General features: G+C 49.5%; 2 protein-coding genes across 5 annotated transcripts in view; both read right to left on the bottom strand.

Moving 5' to 3' along the window:
* Window positions 1–7,432: 7,432 nt before the first annotated feature.
* Window positions 7,433–9,272, bottom strand: GUCA2A (guanylate cyclase activator 2A). Its single transcript, XM_084785733.1, has 3 exons — window positions 9,017–9,272; window positions 8,036–8,243; window positions 7,433–7,681 (listed from the first exon to the last, which is right to left on the bottom strand). Exons 1-3 carry the CDS (start codon window positions 9,089–9,091, stop codon window positions 7,617–7,619), a joined length of 348 nt encoding a protein of 115 aa, XP_084641859.1. The 5' UTR covers window positions 9,092–9,272; the 3' UTR covers window positions 7,433–7,616.
* Window positions 9,273–17,898: 8,626 nt separating this feature from the next.
* Window positions 17,899–20,955, bottom strand: part of FOXJ3 (forkhead box J3) — a 95,078-nt gene continuing 92,021 nt past the window's right edge. For all 4 annotated transcript variants that reach the window (XM_084785085.1, XM_084785082.1, XM_084785083.1 and 1 more), the window contains one exon: window positions 17,899–20,633. In XM_084785085.1, coding sequence (XP_084641211.1) covers window positions 20,518–20,633 — 116 coding nt within the window. In that variant the 3' untranslated portion in view covers window positions 17,899–20,517. The remainder of the gene's footprint in view (window positions 20,634–20,955) is intronic.

The following is a 20,955-nucleotide window of genomic DNA, read 5'->3' as shown; positions in this document are numbered from 1 at the left end:
CGTACTCATACACACAGACTCAGTCAGTCACACATATACACACACAGGCTCGTACACACTTCACATAGAGACACACACCATACGCTCTCACACATACAGATTCACACACACAGAGACTCATACTACAGACTCACACACACAGACACACACTCACACACACATACACACACACTCTCACACAGACACACACACACACAGACTCACATACAGACTCACACACACACAGACTCATACACACAGACTCTCACACACACAGATTCACACACATAAAGATTCACACACAGACTCACACACACACACACAGACTCACACACAAATTTACACACTCACACACACAGATACACACCATACATACATATACACTCAGAGACTCTCTCTCACACACACACAGACTCGCACACACACACTGTACAGTAGGAAATGTAACATGCCCCCTGCGTTCGTTCCTGGGACTTTTACCTTTCTCCTTCAGGAAGTGGTCAGTTACTCCCACAACATCCACGCCACTATCTCTCCTCCATCGCTTCCCTCTCTTCTTTCCCTGCCTCCTCTCTCTCTCTCTCTCTCTCTCTCTCTCTCTCTCTCTCTCTCTCTCTCTCTCTTCTTTTCCTCTCCATGCTCTCCTCTCTCCTCCCCTGTCCCTGGCAGCCACTCTTCTCTCTGCGTGACTGAGTCTTTTTTTTTTTTTTAAATTCCAGTTCCAAGTGGGGTGGTGCCGCGTTTGTCTTTCTGCTCCTGGCTTATTTCATCAGTACAACACGCCCGTGTTTCGTCTTTGTCACAGGTGACAGGGTTCCCCTCTGTTCGGGGCTAGACCACTGAGTACATAATGTGTTTTCTATAGCGCCAGCCTTGGCTGTTGAGAACAGTGCTGACCATAGGTAGCAATGCAGACAGCCTTACAGCGTACGGACTCGTGTGCGTTGGCTACATACCCAGGAGGGAACCGGCTGGGCCAATGGCAGTTCTCACTGTAACACCGCTTTCCCCATAGTCCCCATAAGATAGGATCTCCTGTATCCCAGGCTATCCTCCAACTCATCACATCCACGGTCTTCTGATCCTCCTGCCTCCACCTTCTTCGCAGTGCTGGGATTATAGACATTCACCATCACGGCCAGTTAGTTTATGCAGCACCGACTGTTGTGCGCTAGCTGAGAATTCCACCAGCTGAACCACATCTTCAGATTAGCTATAGAATTATCACCTCCCCTTTGCTCCACGGCCTTTCTTTTTCTTTTTCTTTTTTAAAGTTATTTATTATGATGTATACAGTGCTCTGCCTGCGTGCACACCTGCAGGTCAGAAAAGGGCATCAGATTACATTATAGATGGTTGTGAGCCACCATGGGGTTGCTGGGAATTGAACTCGGGACCTATGGAAGAGCAATCAGTGCCCTTAACTGCTGAGCCATTTCTCCAGCCCCTCTCCAGCCTTTCTAACACTATCATTATCTCGTAATTTTTTTGTATATTTGTTTATTTTATATGTATGTTTTGCCTGCATAGATGCCTCTACACCAGGCACATAGATGCCTGGTGACCTTGGAGTCGGAGGAGGGAGTCAGGTCCCCTGGAACTGGAGTTACAGATGCTTATGAGCTGCCATGTGGATGATGGGAACCAAACCCAGCTCCTCTGAAAGAGCAGCCAGTGCTCTTAACCACTGAGCCATCTCTCCGTCCCCCATGCTATTCCATATTTTTAAATACTCCCACTCTTAGAAGTGTAAAGTGTTGGCCGGGCGTGGTGGCGCAGGCCTTTAATCCCAGCACTCGGGAGGCAGAGGCAGGCGGATCGCTGTGAGTTCGAGGCCAGCCTGGTCTACAAAGCGAGTCTAGGACAGCCAAGGCTACACAGAGAAACCTTGTCTCAAAAAACCAAAAAAAAAAAAAAAAAAAAAAAAAAGAAGTGTAAAGTGATGCATTGTGGGATTAGCATCCTTTCCTCATGGCTTGCAGCACTGAGCACCTTCACATGTTGCCTATTTGCATGTCTCCTGAGAAGTGTCTCCTGGGGTGCTCGCCCATTGTACAGTTCCATCTTTTCTTTTCCGGACTGTTTGAATTATTTTCTGTTTTGGGTGTTAATCCCTCACAGATGCATAGGTCACACACACATACTTTTCTCCACTCACCTCTTTATCCTGTTGACTGTCTCCTCAGCTGTTCAGAGCCCTCTTGTTTGTCTATTTTGGGGAGGGTCTGTGTTTGGGGGCTCATGGACAAGAGCAATGACAAAAAACACCCTTGTATCTTCTATTCCAATACATACCGTTCAGTCTTCCCTCTTAGATGCTCAGGTCAAAGGCCAAGTAGCAAACCTGCCCTGTGGGAAACCCCGTACCGGGAATTCCCAGCTCAATTGCTGACTAGAGTGAAGGCCTCAGCTCCCTGGGCCCCACCTTCCATGGCTCAGGCCACAAGAGAGCACCAGTCACAGCCCAGTGTCCTGTAGGCACTCTGCCCGGGGAGGAGACACCTGCTGGGTGTACTGACCTTACTCGGGATGTGTGTGTGTGTGTGTGTGTGTGTGTGTGTGTGTGTGTGTTGTGTTCTCGCCACGCAGGGGAGATGTATGGGCCTTGCCTTTGGCATCATCATTTTAATCTTTACTCCATTTTGAGCTGGTGTGTGTGTGTGTGTGTGTGTGTGTGTGTGTGTGTGTGTTGGTGAGAGTCTAGTTTCATTCTTCTACATATGGAGATCCAGTTTTCACAGCACCATTTATTGAAGAATCTATCACTTCTTTGTTGTGTGATTTGGGGTAATTTTGTTAAAGATTAGCTGTGAATTGATTCCTGGGCTCCCTGGTTGTTCCATTGGTTTCTCCTTTAATATCTTATTTAATATCCATGCATGCATGCAATGTGTTTGGCTCCAATCTATCTCCATTCTCTCTCCTGCCGTTCTTCTTCTATCCCTGTCCATACTTTTCTACAAACTTCTTGTGTGCCCTCTCTCTCCCTCTCCCTCCCCCCATCTCCCCCTCCCTCCCTCTCCCTCTGCCCCCATCTCTGTTTTTTGCCTCAGTACCCACTGAGTCCATTACTGATGTTTATATGAGTGTAGGTAATCTCCTGAAGCCTGGGTAAGCTCTCAGGGGCAGCAGCATCCCTGAAGAAAACTGACTGTCTCTTCCCTGCCAATAGCTCCTCAGATAAGGGCAGGGTTTCATAAGCCCCTCCTCAGTCCCCGGCTGCCTTGACCTTGCGCAAGGTGTGTGCATACAGCCCCGGCTGCTGTAAGTTCCTGTGTGCAACTGTGCTGTCTTGCCTGGTAAATACTGTTTTTGCCACAGATCTCAATCCCCTCTGCTTCTTACAATCTTTTGGCCCTCTTCTGTGACGATCCCTGGGCCTTAGGGTGGGGTCTTTGATAAAGATGGCCCATTCAGAGCACTCTAATATTTGCTTGTTCTCTGCACAATGACTGGTCTCTGTATTAATCACCATCTACTGAAAAATAAAAGAAGACGTTTCTCTGATGAGGGCTGAAAGATGCACATGACCTACGGGTATAAAGATAAGAACCTTTGGGGCAGCTTAGTACTATTTCCGTTTAGGAAAATAGCATCAGGTTGTCCCCCTGTGGCCTAGGACCTAGTCAGCTCTGAGACTTTGGGGTTCAGTTAACAGGCATGAATTCTATCTTATGGAGTAGGCTTTAAATCCAATCAGAAAGCGGTTGGTTATTCCCATAACATTCACGCCACTATTGCATCAGTAGCTCACAGGGTTCATAGCTGAGTAAAACTAATGACTTTTTCTCCCCTGGTAGTGTGTGTGTTCCTTTGGTTTCTATCTCTTTTTCCTCCCCTTTGCTTGTTGTCTATACCATGCTGTTTTGACTACTATAACTTTGCAGTAGACTTTGAGATAAGGTAGTGTGCATGTTACATTTCTCTTGCTGTGACAAAAGACAAAATACCCACAGCCAAAGCTTCTTACAGGAGAAAGTTTTTCAGCTTACGTTTCCTGAGGAATGAGAGTCTTCCGTGGTGAGGAAGAGCGGCAGAAGGTGAGTGGCATGGAAGCGCAGTAGGATGCTGGGAACTCACACCTTTACCATAACCAAAGACTGCGAACTGTAAGTAGACAAGGATGTAAGCTCTCAAAGCCTTCCCCCAGTGACGTACTTCCTCCAGCAAAGCTACCCCTCCCATTCTTTCCTAACAGCGTCATGAACTGGGACCACCTGTTCAAATGCCCAAGACTATGGAGGGCATGTCTCAGTTAAAGTTCTGTAATGTAATGAGTCTGGCTTTGTTCATTTTCCTTAAGATTGTCTTTGGCTAGGACTGGGATATGGCTCAGTTGGCAGAATGCTTGCCTAGTATGCACAGGGCCCTGGGTCTGACAGCCAGCAATCTCACACAAACCAGGCATGGTAGCTCACATCTATGATCCCGGCAGGAGAATTCTAAGCTCAAAGTCATCATCACTGAAATAACTAGTTCTAGGCTAGCCTGGACTACATGAAATATTGTCTTAAAAATTAAAAAAAAATTATTTGGATATTTGAGTCTTGTGTGAATTCATATGACCTTTACGGTTTTTTTTTTCTATTTCTGCAAAAAAAATTTTTTTTTGAAACTTTGATAAGGCTTGCATTGAATCCATAGGCCACCTTGGGTACTGTGAACATTCTAACATTATTTTTCTAACCCATGAATAAATGAGATGCCTTTTGATTTCTTTCATTAATTTTTTTTCTTAGCATATAGCTCCTTAAACTCCTATTTAAATTATTTCATAGTTGTCTTTGTTGTTATCACTACTATTGTGAAAGGAGTGTTTTGATTTTGTGCTCTGAGGAGCTTATTGTTAGTATATAGATGTGATAGTGAAGTTTGTGAATTAATTCTTATCCTAAAGCTCCCTAGATTGTCTGTCGGTTATAGTGAGTTTTTTTAGGTGAGCTTCTTGGAGTTTTATATTTAAGATTGTGTCATCAGCAAACAGATTATATTTATTACTGTCTGAGTTGGGTACTTTTGTTTTCTTGTCTAATTGTTCTGACTAGAACTTCCAGTACCATGTCAAAGAAAAGTAGCAAAAAGGGAAAGCTGGCTGCTCTTCTGGAGGACCAGGGTTTGACTCCCGGAATCCACATGGTGGCACACCCACACTCACGTGGTGCGCGTAAACTCACGCAGACACTCACACATGTTTTTAATAAATGAGTTAATAAATAAAGGCACCTAAAGAGAACAGGGAAGTGGTGAGTAGAATAAATAACACAAAAACTTTGCTCCTAAGATCAGGAACAAGACAGAGATGCCCCTGTTGATACTTTTATCTCACTGTTCATTTTTTTGTGTTGATCACTTCGGATGTATGAGTGCTTTGTGTGCACGTGTGTCTGTGCACCTCATGTGTGAAGTGCCTTCTGGAAGTTGGAAAAGCGCATCAGCCCACCTTTTCGTTTTATCACCATGATTTCTTTTATTTCTGCTCTGACTTTTTTTTTTAATCCCATTCTACAAAACATGGATATAGTTTGTTCTTTTCTTGAGATGCTCTTTCCCACGCCTGCCCTCGTTGCTGTACATTTGCTGCTGAGTGGCCACCACTGTGCCTCTTGGAGCTGGCGCGCTGTGTTTCCATTTTCCTATGTTGGTTTCTTCTGGTTTCTTTTCTGACTGGCTGGCTGCCCCAGGGGTGGTGAAACTTTAAGAACTCTTTCAGGAGGCAGGAGAGATGGCTCTGTGTTAAGAGCACTTGATGCTCCTGCAAAGAACCTGGGGTTTAGTCCCAGTGCCCAAGTCTTAGTGGCTCACCCAGAAGTCCAGCTCAAGGGGATCAACACTCTTCTCAGACACATTAAAAATCAAAATAGATGAACCTTACAGAACTCTTTAGTATTACTTTGTGCAAGCCTCACTCAACTTTCCAAAGTCAACTTTTGTGTGATGGGTTCCAGGCTAGGAGCTGAAGATGACTTTGACCTCCTGACCCTGTGGCCCTTGCTTACCCTGTCCTGGGATTACATGTGGCATCATGCCTGTTCAAAGCAGTCCTTAAGATCTCCATTTTGCAGGCAGGGAAACCAAGTCTCACCGTCCAAAGTCACACACAATGAAGCTGGCTGTCGTGTTGAAGCATTAAACGGCTCTATCCACCACACAGTTCAGCAAATCCCCTGGCACCCCTGGGAGGACGCACTGGGTCAAGCCGGGTGTCAGACAAGGAGGTCGAGCGGGGCGTGGCTTCTAAGAGTCAGCCTGCAGCCGGGTAGTCCTGTCTGCCTCCCAAGCTCCACACTGTGCACACTGGACCACTCTGGTGCTTCCATGTGCTTCCCCCCACCCCACTCCATTCCTTACCTTCTAGAAGTTTCTCTTCTATCCTACTTGGTATTGGTTTTGAAATCCATCTATTCCACTGCAGATCCCAGGATAACAAAGAGGCTTTCCTCCTTTGCAGACATTAGCCAGAAGGAGGTGTTATCAACATCCCAGGCCACAGGAAGCCTGTCTGAGCTTCCCCATCCCCAACCCCTTACCCCACCTCACCCTGCCCCCATGCCATGGCAATTCCCCTCCACTGACTCCCCCAGAGCAAACCCTAGTGGCCTCTTCTTTCTAGGTCCCCTATATCCTTGCTAAGTGGCCTCACTCCTATGTTGTGTACGGTCATCTCCGCTTGAACCCTTCTCAGCCTGACCCTTGATTTTTTTTTGCTTCCTTTTGTTTCCGTTTCTTTTCTTTAAAAACCATTGAAAAAATTCCTCTTGTGTTTATACTGGGTCTAACCTGGGAGTTTGAAATGCATCACTCATAGGATCTAGAGCTAGACCATGTTACAGAGAGGCACAGAGAAGGGAAGGGGTTTCCCTAACATCACACAGGATGTGGAAGACCTGGAGTCTTGGGTTTTCCTCTCACACTGTTGTTTGGGCCATCGTCGCTGAGGGTAGCCTTAACCCTGAGCGAGCGGGGCTGGAGCAACTGCCCCATGCACAGAAGTCATCAACAGTGTGGCTGGAGCTGTGCATGAGGAACAGGTGACCACAGGACACATTCAGCTTGAGGAGGATGAGGAAAGGCCACGAGGAAGGTGGCCACAGAGCCTGGGCAGATAGCCTAACAGGAAGAGGACAGGACTGGGGGTGCTGCTTTGAATGAGGTCACAGGAAGGCAGAAGGCAACACTGTTGGTCTGAGGGAGCCAGATGCTAAGTAGTGGATCAAATGCCTGTGAGTACGGGACACCCAAACCAGCTCAGACAGGTCCCTGTCCTCACAGGCAGCTTAGCTGCTTAGTGGTCCCAGGAGACAGTCCACCTGCTCGGGTGGTGCCCTGTACCTGTGTGTTGTAGCTGTCGCAAGTTCGGGCCAGGAGCTCGGCAAGAAAATGGAGCTTTCTGCTTTGCACACTGAACCCCAAGGGAAGGAGTGGAGGCAAAAACACAGAGTTCTAGAATCTGGTTTATTGGCTGAGGGTTTGCAAAGCCCCCAGGCAGGTCTTCCCCAGGTAGCTCTCTCCCTCAACCTCCTCCCTGCCACGACCAGGAGAGGTTGAGATGCTGGGGGTGCGAGTTCATCCATCCCCCTACTTCCAGAAGGTAGAAGGAGCTTCCATGTGTGCTGAGAAGGAAGGCAAGTGATGTCATCCTAGCATCCAGTGCAGGCAGCGTAGGCACAGATCTCACATGTGTTTGGATCCTGAGCAATGGCCTCTGATCAAGAGAGAAGGTGAAAGACAGTCACCTTTTCCTCATAGAGTCTGGATATCTGTCACCAGCCACCAGGACAATCCCAGCAGGCCGCTGCTCTCCTATGACCCTTTGGGCTTTATGCCTCAAATGTGACATATGAATTACAGAAGCCAGCTAATCACAGTGCAGCTTCTAACCAGAACAGGGATAGAGTTATTATGACCAGGAGATGGGACTCAGGGCCCCCTTTAAACCACACTTTCTAAGAGGCTTGAGCAGGTACCACTTAGAACTAACCAATCAGAACACATCTCCTCCTCCTTACACACCACCAATCAGAAATGTCCCAGCCACACTAGCTGACAAGTCACTCACCAAGCCTCAGCAAGATCTCCTCAGCGTCCGGTTTCTCACAGATGGGCCTTAGTGCTTCCGGAAATGCAGAGAGGTGGCACAGCCGTTGTGCCACAGGCTCACGAAGCCTGGGAGCAAACTTCTTGTGACTCTTCAGCCCAGGCTCCAGTACCTTATGGAGGTCCTTAAGCTGTTTCACTGACTCCAGAGGAAAAGAAAGGTCTCCATCCTGAAAGAGACAGCCAGAGCATGAGGCCAGGCTGCAGGCAGCCCCAGCCTGGGTGTTTTGCTTGGGACAGTGGATCGATCTGTGGGGTAGCGTGAGAACAGGCCTCTGTGCCCTTGGGCTTGCTAGAAGCCTGAAGTTCTCCACACTTTCATATGAGGTATGGGGAGGCAGGTATGGAGAGGCAGGAATGCGATGGGTGCCACATGGGTATGAGCTGGCATCATCATCTGCGGCCATGCTACCCCAGGCTGTCTTTTCCCGCCCAAGGGCTTCCACCTCCAGCCTCCAGCCTTTCAGGAGCAGGACACCTGCTGGCTGACAACCCAGCTTGTGTTCGGTATCACTGGTAGGCATGCGCAACCACCCGGGTCCCCCATGGGTGCAATCGATGCCTGGGACCAAGATTGGTCCTTCCAAAGGCAAGTGCAGCATGAAGGAATCAGAGCTAGATCTGAGTCCAGTCACCTCCCTTCCCTCCCCAGCCACTGGTTTTGGCTGTTTTGGAACCTTCGAGAAACTCACATTTCTTGTTCCGTGAAATGCCACCACCAGCCCTTCCTCCCCAGTGCTGCTAAGTCATGGTGGGACACAGGAGCAGCCAGACTGCAGGCACTCCATTACCATCTTTCCCATGTGCTATTTCTTGTTGTCTCCCTAAATTTTTTTTTCCCTCCTCCATGTTTGAAGGGGGAAAATACGCATGGCTGGGATCCCAGAGGAAAGCCAACCCCCATTTCAGGATTCCAAAGATGGGCCAAACCAAGTAAGGTCACCTGCACGGTGACCCCTCCTACCAGGGCAGCCATAGCACCCAGGAGGCACAGCACAGACAGCAAGCAGGCATTCATGGCAGCAGTGTGCAGTGCAAGGGGGAACTGCCGGGCTGGTGCTGGGTACCTGGGGTAAACAATGGGACTTTTAAAGAGGCCAGAGTTACTCAGTAACCTTGGGGCCTTGTCAGCCTCATCTGCTGCCTGTTGTGCTCCATCAGATAAGGCCAATGGAGCCCAGGAGATAAGAGACCATCAGAACCTGGCAGAACCCCAGCCCCTCCCTGGGCACTACTTTGACCCACAGCTGGGCTGGGTGCTGCATTTACTAGCACTTACTTGAGGGCCAGGCCCTGCAAGCCCAACCCTGCCCTTGAAGAAAAGAGGCCCAGAAAAGGTGACTGTGACAATGACAGCAGAGACAGGGCCATTAGCATGGGGGTGGGGGAGCATAAAAGAGACATCTGTCATCCACAAGAGGGCTGAGTTAGGAGGAACAAGAGGTGAGCTGGGCCCCCCCGGAATGTTACAGGGGTATGTGAAAAGTTAAGTGAGCCCAGAGAAAGGAGAAAGGGGAGGCTGGGAATTCAAGACCCAGACAGACTCCAGGCTTGGTGTCTGCGATTTGACTCTGCCATTCTCAGGCACACATTCAAATCCCGCCACCGGGCCTGCTTTCCGCTGGGATTAAGCAACTGGCAGATGCTACCCCTCCAAGTCTCAGGTTCTCTGTGCAGGGCAATGTGAATACCTCCCCAGCTGACAGATGCCCTCGTGCTGGAAAAGTCTAGGAGGACTCAAGTGTGCCGCTGAGTTCCTGAGCATGCCAGTAAGCTCACCGCGGGACCTAGGGTGCGTGAGCCCCAGGGCCCTAGAGAAAGCTTTCCTGGAGCCTACTCCTCTTCCTACTGTTCCATCACACTGGCTACATAACCAGGGTGAGAGTCAGCATCCCTGAATGGAAGAACAGAACTAAAAGAAAGGCCTGGAGGGGGAAGGAGCCTAGTAAGAAGGGACTAGCAAGTGCCTGACCCAGGATCAAGGCCAGGAAACATTTGGTCCTGCCATGCTGTCCTAAGCTAGCCTGAACCTCTGTTGTCTGAGCCCTGCCATCCCCACCCCTCACTCCCTACCACTGTGGGGTCATAGGCAAGTGCCTGCCTGCACTGAGATGCACAGTGCATGTATGCTGAGGTGTATGTGTACACTGACATGTGTGAGTGCATATGCTGAGGTATGCATTGAAGGGTATATGTAGGTATTCTGAAAGTTATGTGTGCAAAGGTGTGTTTGTGTGTAGGCACTGCATGTACTGACGTGTCTGCCTATCTGTGTGCCAGAGTGTGACATACACTGAGGTGTGTGGGTATATGTTTGATCATATGCAGGTGTACACTAAAGAGTATGTGTCTGTGTTAAGGGTGCATATGTGTGTGCTGAGGTGCCTGTGTGTACATGGAGATGTGTATATGCTAGGGATGTATGCATGTGTATATGTGTATATATATGTGTATGTGTGTGTGTATATATCCCGAAGTGTGCCTGTTTGTGTATATTTGTGAGGAGGTACGTGTGTACTTCAGGGAACAGTGTGTGTGTGTGGAGGTGTGTGTGGATGTGTGTCCACAGACAATATATGTGCAATCCATGTGCTCCACACTGGCCTCTGCTGAGAGTCAGGTACTGACCTTAAGGGCTGAACACCGGTGCTGAGCAGGGATGCTGCGAATGGGAGGACTGATGTGGTGAGACAGAAAGCAGGGGACTGGTTCAGGGGTGCGCTGGGGGTGAGAGGGGTGAACTGAGCTAACATAAAGACAAGATGCAGCCAGGTCAGGGGCTGAGTTAAGGAAGAGTTTGGTGTGGCGTTCAGGGGATGGGAGTTCCTGTGAAGAGTGTGAGCTGGCTTTGGGGATGGAGCCTGCTAGCGTTGGGTTTGGAAGTGGATGCTGGCTGGCTAGGACAGAGCTTGAGATGCAGATGGCTGAGGAGCAGGCTGCAGGGCTGAGGAGAGTTGGCAGTGAGGCAGGAGATGGGGGGTGGGGCTGGGTTTATGGTCTGGGTTAGGTCTGGGATGACGTGGGAGCCTAGGGCCATGCTGGGATTTGATTTGGCTTTGGGGTAGGGACTGGGCTAGAGGAACCCTTTTTGCTGACTCAAGGTGGCTCTTGTCTTCCCACCCAGGGTGTGGCCCTGATTGGGGGAGGGGGAGGGGCTTCCTCTCCTGCTGCCTCCATCTGACCCTCAGGTTGATGCAGCTCCTCACTGTGGGAAAGAGGAAGCAAACGCACCTGCTTTGGGAAGTAGGAATCTACCCTTCTCCCTTTTCCCACTCGGGCCCCTGCCCAACCCAGGGCCCAGCTCTGACTTCAATGCCCAGCCTTCTTTTCAGGGGACATTATGGCCTCAGCCTTCATAGAAGCTGCCAGAAGTTGGACCTTAGTTGTTCTCCTGGAACCCCAAGCTTGCACCCTGAACCCCCAGACTTATCCCCAGCCCTCTGCATGCCTTGCCTTGTCACTTCATGACTCTGAGGCTGTTCGGGCTTCCCTCTAATCCCAGATCACCTCTTTTGGCAAGGCAGTGTACTCAGGCGGCCATCCGAGCCACTGTATCTCCTGGCCCTAGCTGCAGTATCATGAAAGGACAACCACCTGCTGTCCCAAACCTCAGAGGAAAGCCATGCTGCCTGGCTGGCACTGTCTGTCCCGATCCAGCCCCTGCCAAGTGTACCATTCAACCAGGACCTCAAAGCACTACACGCGAGTGGGAGGGGAGGCCAGAGCTCAGGCCCTAGAGCTAGGCAGTCCCCAGATTGGTGCCAGCTTCATCTTTTAAACGTCACGTGACCTTTCTGAGCCTCAGCTTCTGTGGAGATGGGTGATAAGAACAGTTCCACTGCAGATTTCATGACTTTCTAGCAACTTTCAGGCCCCACCCCATCCCCCCACCCCCGAGCCCCAGAGTCACGAGCATTTCCACTCTTCTGTGCTCCAGAAGCATTCTCATCACACTTGGACACTTGGAGCCACATAGCACAAGTTGCATGCCCAGTGCTCAGACAAGGCCTGGAATTCAGTGGATGGATGAAACCCAGAAAATGGCAGGGCTTGTCCCAAGCACGGCAGCTGGCTGTGGCCAACAATTCTGCAACTGGCTGGGCCAAGCCCCAGGCCTCTGTGGCCGTCCATATGAGTGACACGACTCCCAACCTAACTGGCCCTAACCCCAATGCTGGAAGCTAGGGGGTTCTGCCTGATGCTGGGACACCCCGAGCTTCCCAAGGATAGCTAACTGTTCTTTTTGGCCAACAGATTTGTTGTACAGGCTGTGTGTGGGTGAATCACTGTGATTCTCAAGTGCCCATTAAAGTCAGGCCCAATGGAGACAGTCCTGCTGTAGGACGCCGGGCTGTAAGCCCACACAGGCTGCAAGCTCTCAGACCCACAGGAACGAGGCCCAGCAAGAGCCCAAAGACACTAAGCCTGGTCTGTGTGTCCTTGAGAGAGGTGTAGTCCAACCTGTGACGCCTGTAAATGTGCTTTAGAGGGTGCAACAATCTCTGGTTGCCATGAGAACCCGTAAGAAGCCATAACTGTCTGAGAATTCCCGTATCTGTGAGCCTCCTAACAGCTTTGGCTAAAAGAAATAACTGTATAATCCCATTTTAAAGGGTGGGAGCGGCAAGTTGAAGTTCAGCGAGGTTAAGAAAACATGACTTCCCAAGGGTACATACCTAACTGCTGGGTCCGGCTGTATTGACTGTGCATGGCAGAAAGGCACACATGTAAACACAAGCTGTTGGCACCATCAGCCCAGAGGAAGGCACAATTTTTCAGATTACTGCCAGGTGGATTTGGTGACAACTGTGGCCATATAGCTATAAATTCCAGAACCGAATCCAATTTTCTCAAATGCCAAAGAAAAACCTGAACTGCCCAGTGCAATGCGGGGCCTCCTGGCCTCACACACACTTCCCCTTCGAGGGAAGAAAGGAGTGGCCCACCAAGAGGCAGCGATGCCCACAATGCTGAGAAAATGGATAACCAGGGCGCTCTCGTCGTATGTCACACAGGAAGTGGCAGCTGGTGGGGCTTGGAGGCCCTGGCCAGAGATCAAGCCCAGTTTCCCCTCCCTCCTCCGGGGCCCAGGTTGGTGGGCGCTTTCCCTTGATGCTTCAGGGGGCAGCTGGGGAGTGGAGAGGATGTGTCCACTTGTTTGCCTAGCTGAGTCATCAGTCCCCTGTGGCTGGCCCGGATGAGATGGTGGGTACCCGGTCACCATCTGCTCCCTTTCACATACAGCAGCTGTCTCTTCCTCCCCCTCCTGGAAGCATCTCACTAAGACTGTCTCCCACCCTGGAGGGAAGGAAGGAGAGACTCAGCTGGAGTGCCCACCCCCAGGAACGCCCTTCACACACCCCCATAACCCCCTCCATGCTCCCCCCACCTCAGAGGAGTCCAAGCTTAGACACAACTTGGACAGACCCCACTGGATTCTTTGTGGGACACGCTGGGAGCTGTGGGAGGAACACCCAGGCTCAGGTCCCAGAGGCCAGGCCACGGTATGCCTGATGGTGACAGTGATATTTGAAGTGACCTTTGACTGACAGCTCTAGACCTGGGGGCACAGGAGAGGAGAGCTGGTCTAGGCTAAAGCATAGCAGGGCTCCGAGAAGCAGTTTAGGGCCCTGGCAGAGCCACTGTGCACAAAGACACTGGCAGAGGGCTAAGGGCAGATGGTAAGCTGGAACTGGTGAACTTAGGGGAGGGAAGGGGATGCTCTATCTTGACAGGAGTGGGGGAGGGGCAGGGACCAGCTGTTTTGCCAACTGGGTCAGAGCAGAGGGAGGGGAAGGAGGGACGTTCCTCTGGATCTCCGTACAGAGCCCAGATGCCATGTGCTTTCCAGCCGCCTTCTCAACACCACTCTGAGCTACGGTGTTTTGTTCCATGTTTAAGAGAAAACCGAGGCTCAGGAAGATAGTGTCTTGCCCACAACAGATCCTAGAACCTGACTCCAAAGTCCATGTTCTTCTCATTGCCTTAAGCAATCAGTTGTGCTGGGCCCTTGAGGTCTGGAGAGATTGTGACCATTGGCCAAATGACAAGGGATCCGCTTCTGCCAGGACAAGGAAGGCTGGGCAGGTGGTATTCGTCTGTCATCTACCTCAAAGCCACACTACCCAGGAGAACAGTGAGAGGGACAAGCCAGGCATGTGACTGTGAGAAAAAAATATCTGTAGGAGACTTACAGGGACCAACTCCGACAGCCTCTGCCTATGTAGCCTGATCCCAGTTCAGTGCCGCCTAGCATACAGGACCCTGGAGAATGAGAGAGATGCTCCGAATAGTCTGAGGAGCCTCGCCAACCCCCAGAACACAGATAGCCACCCCCTAGAACACACATAGAGGCTGGCTGGGTTGGCAGCCTGGGAAGGTGGAGATTGGAGAACTTGTCTCATTGACCCAACCTCAGCCTGGGGCCTCCGTAAGTATGCACAACCCACACAAACATGTATCCGCATTTGTGCCAACACACACACACACACACACACACACACGCGCACACACACACATACACACTCAGCTACAGGCAGACTACATAGTGACATTCCAATCAACCATCATGGTGTCCGCCTCTGTGTCACTCACACACAGCTGCAGTGTCCCATACACCTAAGCTTTAGTGAAAACAGGGCCATTCCTGCCTCCTGAGCATCGCTCAGGCATGGGAAGGGAAGCTAAGAAATGCCTTGACATCTTTATTACTTGTGGACAGGAAACTGCCCTCTGACCTTTTGGGGGGGGCCTGAGAGCAAAGAGGTGACATCCCATGATAGGGAGATAGAAACATGGGCAAGCTCTAGGATAGGGTGGGCTGTGGAGAGGGAGGTCAAAGGCACCTGGGACTGCTGTGGGAGAGGATTATCAGCCTCTATGGGCAGTACAGACCAGAATGAAGCAGATCTGGGCTGTCTTCCCCTCACACGGCAGTGACCTTTGGGCCAACACTTTACCTCTCGAAGTGGCAATACCCAGCAGTAAAAGGCAGATAGTGGCACTGAGCCCACAAGGTGGCTGGGAGCGCTGAGGCCGATAGTGGCTGTCAAGTACCGGGCAGGGAACTGGCAAATGGTGGTAATAACCATAATGCACTTGACAGCGCTCCATGGGGCACCATCCAGGCCCGCTCAGACTCAAAGGCTAGGCTGAGAGGCCAAGGTGTGGTGCCTGCCCGAGCCACGCCTGTGAGAAGAATGTTCATCAGCTAGGGCTCGGTGGGCAGAAGGTTTGGGGTAATATTTCGGAGGGGTGGTGAGCTTCATTAGGGTCCAGCCAAGGCAGCTGTGGAGTGACCCCACATGCTGCTTAAGCCGAGAAGTGCAAGGGGCATCTCCAGTCAGCGGTGTCACCACACAAAGAGAGGGGACTGGGACAGGGAGGGGAAGGCTCCTCTTGCCTTGTAAACTCTGGGGTCTACAAAGGGGCTGCACTTGAAGGAACCCTTCCACAAAGATGCATACAGCTGGCAGTGCTGCCCCCTGGTGATGACAGGCACTCCCTGCAGCCTTTGCTTTACATGATTTTAAAGACTTAACTTTTATTTTAAAATGATGTGTATGTACACTCGTTGCACTGGATCCCCTGGAGCTGGAGTTACAGGTGGCTGTGAGCCACCCAATATAGGTGGTGGGAAAGGAGCGAGGGTCTTCCACAAGTATAGATCACACTCAGCTGTCTGTCTGCACTCCCCCTTCCTCCCTCCCCCCCAACTCAGGGGCAGTTGGAAAGATCTGGGACAGCCTAAATACCTCCTGAGAACAGAGGTCCTGGGCTACTTGGACTAGCTTTGAAATTCAGCCTTATTGCTGCAATTATTACCGGCTCTGCCACCACACCTGGCCCAGATGCTGAGGTTGGAAATACCACTATCAGGCCCAGGAGTTGTTTCCTAAGAGTGAATATGATGATCTCCACCAGGTATTTGGAAGAACGGTAAGCAGCAAGTACGAAGAAACAGCAACCGTCCATCCTGCACTCCTGGGACACTGCTCAAGAGCTGGGAACTGGCAACTGCTGTGAGATGGAGCAAGAATATGGTTTTGCCGCAGCCAGTTGCTTTTCTCATGGTGACTTTCAATTTAACAGACTGAGGCAAGTGGGGACAGGACAGGGATAAAGCTCAAAAATCTCTCTTGAATTTACTACAGAAGAAACCAATGCAGGGACTGTCTCAGTAAGCCAACATGCTGCCTATTTTGTTTGGCTGCAGCCTGCCCTGAAGTTCCAAAAGAGGCTATTGGCTTGCCTCCAAGGGTAGGGCACACAGCACCCCACACAAGCCACAGGCACACACTCATGGTGAGATGCTCTGCTCACGAATATTCCATCTTGCACAGGCACTCTACATTTAAAGTCAGTCTCTCTCCCTCTCTCTGCTGTAGCACCCTTCACTTCTCCAGAGCTGTCTCCTCTTCCACACAGCAGGGTCATGACACTGCTATACCATCAAGTCACAGTAGATCAAGTTAGACAGTGGGTTCATGCTGAGGTCAGAGGACACCTTCTGTGAGCTGGTTCTCTCCTTCCAGCACTAGTTACCGGGCCTGAACTTAGGTCATCAGTCCTGGGGCAAGTGGCTGGCTTTACCTCCTGAGCCATCCCTGCAGGCTGTGTACAGGAAGTCTGAACTACTGTTAGGCCAATGACTCTCTAACCTTCTCCTAGCTTTCCCTGAGTAGCTGTAAGACTTGGAATAAGCTGCTTCCTTACTGGGTCTGAATGCTTAACAAAATATGGCTGCACTAATCATTTTCTAAGGCCCTTACCAGGGTGACGTTTTGAATGCCTTCTACGAAGACTTCCTGAGCTCCAATGGTTTGTCCAGGATGCTTTACCCAGCTGGTAAGGGTCGTATGTATAGAGCAGCCCTCAGAGTAACACATTAAAGATGAGAGAAATACACATGCAGCATAATGACTGTGTTCCTGTTTCCTCTGACCAGGAGAGGTATACTCCAGCTGCATACCAACCAGCACCAAGTGAACAAAACCTGCCTGCAACAGAACACAGCCCAGTCCTGTCCTCTACAAGTACACAAGCGCGCGCGCACACACAGAGAGAGAGAGAGAGAGAGAGAGGGAGAGGGAGAGGGAGAGGGAGAGAGAGAGAGACCTTGGCTCTGGCAAACCATGGAGTTTTAAGGAGCTTTGGAGCCTGCCCCAGACAGAGCCATCCTAAGTCCACAATCAGAGGTAAAAGCTGGGGACGCTCTTCTTTCAGATCCTGCTCCCACCTGTAAACAGACACTGATGCTCCGGCAGTGCTGTAGAGGTAACTTTGCGACGCTCTAGACAGACTGCCAGAGTGGCAGGAAGCGTTACTCTCTCTTCACATCCATGTGCAGGTCCCTAAGTTTCTTGCCTGTCCATTGCTAAGGCTTTCAAAACTTGCTCCCATCTCAACCTACCATCTCCACTCTGCTCCAGCCCAAGCCACGGCATGGAGCACCAGTGTCAGAGAGATAACCGCTGGCCTCGGGCCCTCTGAGGGCTGACCTTCAGTGCCTTCTCTGCATTTGCTAAGCCACTGCTCCTCACCAGGGAAACTTCCGGGTGACCTCCTTGGCCAGGTGCTGATTGCTCCTCGTCTTGGGCAAGTCTATCCTCAGCAAACCCTCATCACTGGGTTTCTTTCTGGAGAGCTAGCCCCAGGTGTCTGCTCAGAAAAGTGAGCTACCAAGATCAAACAACACTAAGCTCAGTGCTAAGGCAGCAACACCCAGGCACTGTCTCAAAACTTCCAAGGACTCCATGGCCTGGCCACAGGCTCCGTTCTGGCTTCCTCAACTGCAGCAAATGACACAGACCATCAGGCTGCAAATACAGTTATAATATATTTATTTTAAGTGCCATCCATGCATATCAGTTCTGGCAGCGACAATCCTAATGACACATGGAATATTTCTTTACAGCACTAAACGGTTACAAAGAATGGGTGCCACTCACCATTGGCAGAATATGAAATCGTGCAATAGGAAAACTGTAGAAACATTAAAACACTGACTGTCCAACAGCAGCACAGAGAGCAGGTTGTTTCTGCACAAAAGCCAATGCATGTCACCACATATATACAATATAGGTATGTACACATCACCCTCTCAATGAACATAGCAAAATACTCTATTCCATTTGAAATTATCCCAAGATCGATGCCCTCCCACTTCAAAGGACATTTGAGAGATACGTATTAAATATTTACAGGAACACACAGGAATACATTTACATTTCAAACACTGCCACAAATGCCAGTCGGACTCTTCTCCTGGACAGAGCACCCATCTCTTTATGTACGTTTATTAGTCTTTACCCCAAAGTCTCTAGTCAACTTAAAGCCCAAGAGAAATTGCTCTGTATCATTACCAACAGAGATGGCCACTAGAGGGACTCTGCACCCACCAGGTAGCCTGCCTGGCCTCGGACTACAGGGCGCTCTGAGGCCCTGGGAACTCGGAGTGACAGAAGAGTGATGAGTCTATCCTCACGTGCCATTCTTGGTCAGTTTAAATATTCATAAATATATCGATCACTGCAAATCAGTTAAGTAATTGCCAAATGGGAACTTAGCTTCACATAATCTGTAAAATCATCATCAAGCCATGCTGTCTCAGAGACTGCAGTCCTCCCACACCCGCTCATCTAAAGTGCACGCTGCTGAGCAGCAATCCTAGTCCGGAGCAGCAGTTTTGGTGTCTGAAAACAGTGACTTGAGTAAACTAATGGGAACCTCATTTTCCCAAGCTCTTCCTCTGCAGGCAGCCATCTCATCTTGCCTGGTCCTTCTGGGAGGCCTGTTGGCTGCTGTTCTCACTGACTCGAGGGGCTGTACCTGAGCTTCCTTTTCATGACAAGTGGGGTCCAAACAACAGAGAAGCACAAAGCTCTCACTTCTTCCCAGCTCTCCCCATGGCTTCCCAGTGACTCCATTAATACTCTCTTTTTCACACACAGACTCACACACCTTTTTGCTCAAGTAGCGATTACTCAACCATAGACTCGCTGAGGCTTAGTTAACGTGATTTAGCATTGCTGAGCTCAGACACTAACAAGCAACTGGTGAGCAGTTATTTCTTCTTGACTTGACAGAATCTATTTCCTCACTAAAACAGATTTTCCCACTCTATAAAGAACCAATTAAAAATATATTTGCTGTGGGGAAGAGAATTTCCTTTCTTCTACTTTCATTGTAAAATCAAAACAATCAACCCATGTAAGCTGTGATATGACACAAAACAAAGCAACTGATAAAAGCTCTGAGGTGCTTCTTTGTTGGGCGCACACAGGCCCAACATCAGGTCATGCAGTCACTGCACTCAAGACTGAAGCAGAAAGACTCTGGAGCTGCAGTCCCTTCCAGCATCACCTGAAACGGTGAGGACACTGCTGTATGAACCCTGCCTCCATGTCCTGTTGCCTAAATAGACTCTAATTCAAATTCCAGGAAATTCCTATGTAGCTATTATGTCTCCGGCAAGAAGGCTAAGTAAGACAGGAAGCATATTCACCTGGTAAAAGGAGTGATGATAAAGAGAATGACAAAATGTTTGATTGTCTTTGTCTGTAAACTTTTATCCAGAAAAATAACCATGCTTTCAGACAAATTTCTCCCTAGTGAATCCAACAGCGTTGTGCATTCACAGAAAGTAGCAATAAATATTAAAATAATACTTCTGAATAATAAATATGTGAGTATGGAGACATTGATTTGTTTGAAGAGCCAAGCAATACCCAGTTTCAATCAGCGCACACACATCAGAGCTGTCAAAACGCAGCTGAGGAAACACGCTAACAAGGTACAACACACACTCTACAACTCCCTACACTACAACCTTGCTCAGGAACAACAGGCCCTCTGCACTGTTAAAAGTACCAACTCCAGGTTCCTTGACTTACGCAGTGGAATTCATGATTACTCCTATTTCTGAAGATTAAATAAAGGAAACTGGGCTTTGAAAAACCGATTTCCTTTCCGTTCCCTATATTGTCTCAAAGCATCCTGCAGAAAATGGCCTAACAAGGAATAAAAACTGACAGTAACTTTCTTGTCAAGACACAGTAACCCAATTAGAAAAAACTTGGAAGCCTTTCAATAATGTTTGTACACATATTTACACATATGTATGTAAAACTGCTTGCAGCAAAATAGGCTCTGTCTGAAAAATCAGTCTGGCACTTGTGGTCAACATCAAACTGACACAAATATGCAAAAAGCTGTCCAAATCACAACAGTTAGGAGCTACAGAGGGCACTGGCGGGGAGACAAACATGTAGTTCTTGCTTGGGTTGGATAAAAGCAGTAAGTTACCCAGCTAGAATCTCTGATTGTCTTCAAAAGGAATTTAGATAGCACTGGTAACATCGCTTTGTTTTCTTAACTGGACTCTAATCCTTCCTTTCACTGAACAGAAAGGATGCTGGAGTCTGCTGTCCTGCAAAAATGAGCCTACACTATTGAATCCCAATCAAAGTCATCCTGGATGTCATCTGGAGGCAGAGGGCGCCGCATTTGGAAGGCTTGGGAAGGCATCATGTGCTGCTGGTTCATAGCTCCGTGATGGCCTGGAAAGAAGAGAACAGGGTCAGCAGTGACCTGGGCAGGAAAGTCAGGAAGACACCAACAGCTCCTAGAGATGTCCTACGTGCTAGGAAACAGGTACACTGCCTGGAAACCACCCAAAAGCCTCCAACAAGAAGTTGAACAAAAATCCAGGTATAATGATACACACATGTAATTTCAATCCTAAACACTTAGAAGACAGAGGCAGGACGATCATAGATTCAAGGCCAGCCTGGACTACAGACGGATTCAAAAAATAACTAAACAAACAAACTCAGTCCACCTGACTCCAAAAACACTCTTCCATTTTATTGGCCTACAGTA

The sequence above is a fragment of the Acomys minous genome, assembly GCF_964271855.1.
Source record: "Acomys minous genome assembly, chromosome: 6".
Taxonomy (NCBI): Eukaryota; Metazoa; Chordata; class Mammalia; order Rodentia; family Muridae; genus Acomys; species Acomys minous.
The sequence above is the reverse complement of the archived record's forward strand: the minus strand, read 5'-3'. Positions and strand labels throughout refer to the sequence as shown.